The sequence below is a fragment of the Argentina anserina genome, chromosome 7 (genome assembly GCF_933775445.1).
Source record: "Argentina anserina chromosome 7, drPotAnse1.1, whole genome shotgun sequence".
Lineage (NCBI taxonomy): Eukaryota > Viridiplantae > Streptophyta > Magnoliopsida > Rosales > Rosaceae > Argentina > Argentina anserina.
This window is the reverse complement of record NC_065878.1, coordinates 13,138,141-13,145,200: the sequence shown is the minus strand read 5'-3', so window position 1 is coordinate 13,145,200 and position 7,060 is coordinate 13,138,141. Positions and strand designations below refer to the sequence as shown.

Here is a 7,060-nt window from a genome sequence, read left to right as displayed (position 1 = left end):
AATTGTAGTAAAAAAAAACCAGCCTTTCTCTTTTTCTCTATCAGAACCTTCAAGTGCCCAGTCTTCTTCAGGTTCCCTTTTTGTGTCCTCATTTTTCTTCTTTGGGTTTGTGGGTTTTACCCAAACAAGCAAACCACATATAGTCTTATATATATTAATGGTAACATTTCCATCTTTTCTTCATGGTGGGGTTTCACACAGAGAGTGACAGAGATCTCATTTAGCTATATATAGACATATATATTGAAATATATATAAATATATATTTGATTTTGTGTGTATATATATATATGAAGGAGAGGAAAGGGCCTCTACTTCTTACGCTAGCTTGGGGGTGTGACTCAAGTCTTCCAACTCAGAGTAAGGTCAATGTTTATGAATGAATGTTATGGGTCTTGTTTGTTTTCCTTTCAAAGTTTTGAGCAAAATCCTCAGATTTTCATTGCTTGGCTCTCTATCATCATCTTTTGGCTTCTCTTCTTCCTCCTCATATGTGGGATACATAGTTTTTTCTGGGTTCCTTGCTTATTCGGTAAAACTTGCTAACTTCGCTTTTCTTTCACTCTTTTTGCCATTTTTAGCCTGTTTGAGAGAGAAATCTTGGTTTTTGAATCCATCAATCACGCAAACCGTCCAAATATATATTTTGCAAAGTCCTTGAGGACTTCTTCGTTTTCTTTCCATATTTGTCAAGAAGGCCAATTTCGTAAGACTTACTTATTCCCTTTCTTATTGGCTCTCCCCAGAGTGGGAGAGACTTTGTTTTCTCCACTGGTTTTATGTCTCATTTTATAGTCTCATTATGTTTCATAATCGAACACAGATTCTACCAGACATAGATTGCTTGAGAAGTTGAGAACGCATTTGAATCTGAAGAAAGTCTCTCCTCATCTTCTACCTGATCTCTCTGCCAAGGTCTACTCAGAATCCTATCAATAACTTGCTGCGTTCATCTTCCAAATTTGGGTAAGTTTGACTCTTCATTTTTTAACGCATTAGGCTTCATTCTTGGCTGAGCTCATGCATTGTTCCCAAGTATCACTGAGATTTTACTTTGGCGTTGCCTCTTTTCTTGATTGAACAGTAAACAATGGTGCGAGGCAAAACCCAGATGAAGCGGATAGAGAACGCCACGAGCCGTCAAGTCACCTTCTCGAAGCGGCGAAGCGGTCTTCTGAAGAAGGCTTTCGAGCTCTCCATTCTCTGTGATGCCGAGGTTGCTCTCATAATCTTCTCTCCCAGAGGAAAGCTCTACGAATTCGCAAGCTCCAGGTTAGTACCCCCCCCCCCCCACAAATTGTAAGAGCTTTCAGTCATGCACTCCATCTAGAATTCTAGATGATTTAATGTGTCAATTTAAAGCCGCAGATCCATTTTTTGCAACAGCGTAAAGTTTCTGTGATCATAAAAAGCACTGTACCATGCATATGTTTGAGTAGTGTTCATCTCGCTTAGGGTTTTGTTTATACTCATATGTACATACATGAAATTTTTACCCAGATCCTCAATTTTAAGAATCTTAGTTTTCTGATCTAGCCCTTTTTATTTTCTGTAGCTTCTAAAAAATGTTTGGGTAGCTAACTAGAAGTCTAGAACATAAACTTTCCCAAAAAGGAACTTAACTCAAATGGGGCATATTACTGTTTTACGTAACTCTTTTGTTCCATTTCTGGACAGTAGCCCACTTTATCCCGTTCCTTCAACTAGTTTGGTGACTTGGTCAGTGAGCCGTATCATTGTAGGTGCCCTTCAGTTAATATTAGCTTGTGTGGTAATTAACTAATATCATTGTAGCAACTTTTTAAATAATTTATATTTTTTAAAGAAAAATAATTTATAATTCTTATTAAAAGAGTGGATAAAATTTTGAATTTATAAAAAAATTATTTTTGACACTTGAAATTAGAAAACAGTCACCTACTTTTCCCAATTTAATTTATTAAAATGTTGCCCTTATTTTTTGTAAAAATTACGACTCGTACCACTCCTGCAACTCTCTTTTCTTTCGCCCTCGACTCCACCTCCTCCAAATCCAAGAACCATGGTCGGATCAGCACTCATCACGGCCACATATTCTAATAGGCAACCAACTGTCGTTGATTGCAGACCCAACCGAGTTGATCGACGCCAACGGTCAATTCCAGAAGCCCGGTCACGCCTACAAGATCTTTTCCGGCCACAAGGAGCAAGCCTAGTTCAACTACCACTGCTCCTAGAACCTCCTTGCTGATCTCGAAGCCGCCAACTTCGTCGTCCAAAGTCGGGTTGGACAATCTTTCTTGACTAGATCGATTCCACCTCTCTCAATCACTGTCTTAATTTGTAGATTTCCAAATCAGACTAGACGGAAAAGACGCTAAGGAGATGAGCTTGTAATTTCGGGTTTGGTTTTTCCGAATTGAGGGAGATTCGAGTTGCAGAACACACGCTGACGAATGTTTTGTGTGACTGGCAGTGTGAGTCTATGACTGATGGTGTTATGTACGACAACATCAGTGTTAATGATTTGAATCGTATTGGTTGATTTGAGAAGTTGAAGATCACATAGCAATAGACAAAGGTTCGTCATTTTTAGTCATTTTTTTCTTTTTTATTTTCGCATTTCTTGTCACAACATAGTCACATAAAGCAGTGTGACTGCTTGTGACATGTTGAAATAAATGTCTAAACATGTGAAATTATGTTAAAATTCAAAGGAGATTGGTACGAGTATGCTCAGAATAAAGAGATTAACTAGAATTAGAGAGCCTTGGACTCCGGTTTCACCAGAGTAGCTTGGAGCACCACCATGAAAGGCAATAGCCTCTTGCGAGGATTTCTGCGCTTTGTATGTTGGTCGGTTCGAAGTAGGTATGGTGTCAAATTAAAGAGGGAAAATAGATTTTTCCAATGGTACCAATCACGTTCAAATCCGTCGCGGACAACCAAATTATGGTCGGAATTAGGTGAGAAGATATAAGGAGGAGAAGAAAAAGAAAGAAGGGTAAAATAGTCATGAAGAAAGGCAAAATGTGGCCTTTTTATAATTTTGTATTATATAACTTGATCTTTTAATATATATTTTTTAAATGGATGTGACCTTTTTATAATCGGAAATAAGTTGTGATTTTTTTATAATTTTTGATGACAAATTGTACCATTTTTGTAATTTTCCCTAAAAGTTTTGAAGAGAGAGTTTAACGAATAGTTAGAATTCATTGGTATGTTATGCTATTTGAGCGATTCTCTTCTTGAGAATGGTAGGGAGTTAGTTATCGACTACTTCTGGAAACAGATCTGATTGGTTCGGGATTGAGTTTTCTTGGCTCATGTCTATTGCTTCCTGCGATAGTCATGTTACTAGCAGTGTTGGTCGGATAAACTGTGGGGAATCTAGTTTCACCACCGTGTGTTTCCTTTATTGTAATCTGTTTTTTTTATCAAAACCTTTATTGTAATTTTATTTTGGTAAAATATATATTTCATTTTCTATAAAAAAACATTTCATGTTGGAACTTGGGTACAAGTTCAAAATTGTCGATCTGTAGTTTCTCTTTAGGGCGTGGTTGTACGAGCTTGCTTATAGTCCGCATGCTGCATTCGTACGAGTTTCCTCAAGGGCTTTAATGTCTAACATTCCAAGTCAGGAAATGAGGTACAAGTTGTGTACTAATAATGTCATGTAATTAAACACTCAAATTCATGTTGAAGACGATAATTCATTACATAAATCATAAAATTATAAAGTTAAAAGAGAACAAGCACGTATCCTTTCTACTGAAAATGTTTCCCGAGTTCACATTTAAAACTTTTTCTTAAACAGCTTAAAGTTTTAAAGCAAGTGCTGGTTTTTTGGGATCCAATGCTTATTTGCTCTAGAGGTTATGACGATTCAGAGTCTTCAATTTTAACTCATGGATTTGCTATGTGTCTATCGTCTAGCAAGATGTGGGGTGAGTTTAGGGTTTAGGATCCCCGTGCTTCTCCTTGTGTTTTTACATGAAAGTTTGCCCTGCCAACGAGGGCTGGGGCTGCTTTTAACTTGATATTCAGCTATCCACTGTTGGCTAAATCTCTGCTCAAGCTTCTGAGCTTGTATTAGTCTCTAACCTGTCATTTATGTATGGTTGGTCTAAACCATTCAGTTTGTGTCTCCATCATCTTCAAGGTGTTTTAGATTGGTTGTGGGTTATAAATGGAACCTTAAGAGTTGAAGATTATAATAAAACAGTTTTAAACAGTTGCGGACGGAGCTAATCTGAGCATCTCCGAATGACTAGTTTAGGTCTGGACCTGGCTGGAGTGTGCTGCAAGAGAGGGAACAGTGCAGAAAGTCAATTAATTGATGAATTTCTGAAGTAAGTTCATACTTGTGATAAAACTTCAGAAAGTATTAGAGGTGCACCTGGTCTACCGGTATGTAAAGCTAGTCTCCTATTGTATGGTCTTGAGACTGTTGACTGCCGCTGTGGAGCCTGAAGAGAGCTCTTATTGGATTCACAAATCCTTTTTATGTAGATATATACATGTTGAGATTAGGTTTTTATTGAGCTCACTAATAAGGTCATTAGGGTATTTAGAAATAGTGGATTTGTGTGAAAGCACAAAAGAGAGTTTAGAAATTTACAAGGTACTGTTCTTAGGTAATTGGAACTTTTCGATCTGCAACGAAATGTTTGAGATTCTAATCTGTCTCTGTTATCATTGTGAAGTCAGAACTCTTCCACTGATTGTATATATGGATTTCCTAGTATGTTATGTTAACTACTAATATTCTTTTTGAATTCAGCATGCAGGCAACTTTAGAACGTTATGAGAAACATACCAAAGACAACCAAGCGAATAACAAATCTGTTGCCAGTGAACAAAATGTGCAGGTTATGCCTCTTTCTTTGTAAGATAATCCAAAGCTAGAAGTGCTTGAAGTTATTGTAATCGAGGAAGAATTGGAGCCAAATTCTAATAGAAATATAATTATATGCCTTTTCATATATTCTTTTACCTCATATATTAGTATATTACCATCTATGAATGTTCTACACAATTGTTGCCATTCTTGTCTTGACGAGGTGTTAACTTTTAAAAATGGCAGCGGCTCCAGCATGAAGCTACTAGCATGATGAAGGAGATAGAGAACCTTGAAGTTTCAAAAAGGTTCACAACCTTGTCTGAGACTTTTCTTATCTTAGAAATTAGTCATACGTACTTTTCCTTGGTTTCCGAAAAGCATCTTATGAAATTTCAATTGCAAATGGCTCAGGAAGCTATTGGGAGAGAGTCTAGGAGTATGCACCGTTGAAGAACTGCAAGAAGTAGAGCAACAGTTGGAGAAGAGTGTGAACAGCATTCGAGCAAGGAAGGTTAATATCACTAAAAAAACACATTTGCAGCCGTTTTTTTATTAATTTATCTTGAAAACTATGAACTGCTAATACTGTCAGCTGTGATTTTGTCGCTTAGTCTTAATCCAAACAAATTATGCAACAATAGGTACTGAGAATAACAGTTCCTCATTTTCATTAAATAAATATTTAACAAGCTCCATTTTCTTATCTATACTGCAGACTCAGGTTTTCAAGGAACAGATCGAGCAATTGAGAGAAAAGGTAAACTGCTACACTAATACTTTTGTTTACAGGCTGCAAGCCCCTTACGACCAATCTCTCTGCCTGTGTCTTTGTAGGCGCTTTTATTTGGGCTTATCAGAATTTGTTTAGTATATGTGACAGCAGCTTACTTTTTAGAAATTTATGGGTAAAAGAAATTGCCACATCAACTGCAAAACAGAATTCAGTAACTAACCAGAAAGATCCAGGAACTAGAAGGAATTAAAAACTAGACAAAAATTTGGGATTTGCAGAACTTTTTATATTTGATTAGCCTTTTGACATTACAATATTGCAAGAGAGGCGCCCTTGTGTACATGTAGTCTTCAATTCCAACAACAGTTGTGCTTGATCCAGCTAGACTTAACTTGTTTTCCTTTATTTTTATTGACTTCAGGAAAGAGTCCTCACAGCTGAAAATGAGAGGCTAACTGAGAAGGTAAACCCTTTTCTCTATTATCACCATCATTCATCTCGTTCTTATTGTTTATGCTTTTTGTCATTACTGGCTTACCACATGTCAATGATCCAGCTAGACCCAATTTGTTTTCCTTTATTTTTTCTAATGACTTCAGGCAAGAGTCCTCACAGCTGAAAATGAGAGACTAACTGAGACGGTAAACCCTTTTTTCTATTATAACCATCTTTAATTTTGTTCATATTGTTTATGATTTTTGTCATTACTGGCTTACCACATGTGAATGAGGGTTACATGCCATGTAAAAATATGATTATGTTTTTTGTATAGTGTGGTGCTATGCAACTGAGGCAACAAGTATGTGAGCAGAGAGAAAACTTGGCGTCTAATGAAAGTAGTACAAGTTCAGACGTTGAGACTGAACTGTACATTGGACCGCCAGACAGGAGAACAAAGCACTAGCTTTCCCCCTGGTCAGAGAACTGTGCTTGTTAATACTGTATCCAAGCCATGGCTGATCAGCAGAAAACATAAAATGCTTTACTTCTGAATTAATTGCATACTGTTTTGTGTTTGTTCTGTGTTTCATTCTTGCTCCACTGATTCATGGAGTTATGCAAGGAGTTAACAAGACTATAGTAGTCTTTTTCAAATTGTGATTAATTATGAGTTGTAATTTTGTATGACTAGAAAATATTATTGCACTACTGTTTCAACATGTGTATCGGTATATCTCAACTTCTATTGAAATTTCAATTAACTTATGTATGCCTCGCTACAATGGTTATCTTTGGGATCTTATTGTGCGGTCAAGCGTAGCTTTCCCATCAAGAATTCTTTTTTTGGATTCTTGTTTATTTAAAAAAAAAAACAATGAAACGAACTCATTTGACATCAAGTCTATTCGAGCACAAGGCTCATAGATGACCATAAGGGTTAGGCATAAAAGGTGACAAGTCATCTCATGCGGACATTAACAACTAGGCAATAGGCACTAAAATGAAAAAAAAATGAAATTCAAAACTAAATTGCATAAAAAACAATAGATATAACTCAA

The 7,060-nt window shown here is 36.6% G+C and overlaps 1 protein-coding gene across 6 annotated transcripts; it reads left to right on the top strand.

Moving 5' to 3' along the window:
• Positions 1-206: 206 nt before the first annotated feature.
• On the top strand, positions 207-6,723 carry LOC126801681 (MADS-box protein SOC1). 6 transcript variants are annotated; one of them, XM_050529108.1, is made up of 11 exons: positions 233-360; positions 582-706; positions 824-966; positions 1,085-1,272; positions 4,769-4,856; positions 5,081-5,133; positions 5,240-5,339; positions 5,544-5,585; positions 5,983-6,024; positions 6,161-6,202; positions 6,334-6,723. In XM_050529108.1, the coding sequence occupies exons 4-11, from the start codon at positions 1,091-1,093 to the stop codon at positions 6,463-6,465; spliced, it is 681 nt and encodes a 226-aa protein (XP_050385065.1). In that variant the 5' UTR covers positions 233-360; positions 582-706; positions 824-966; positions 1,085-1,090; the 3' UTR covers positions 6,466-6,723. The 6 variants fall into 6 exon arrangements, with proteins under 6 accessions (XP_050385063.1, XP_050385065.1, XP_050385060.1 ...); XM_050529103.1 differs by having other exon boundaries at positions 235-360; positions 5,072-5,133; XM_050529104.1 differs by having other exon boundaries at positions 255-365; positions 5,072-5,133.
• The last annotated feature ends 337 nt before the right edge of the window (positions 6,724-7,060 follow it).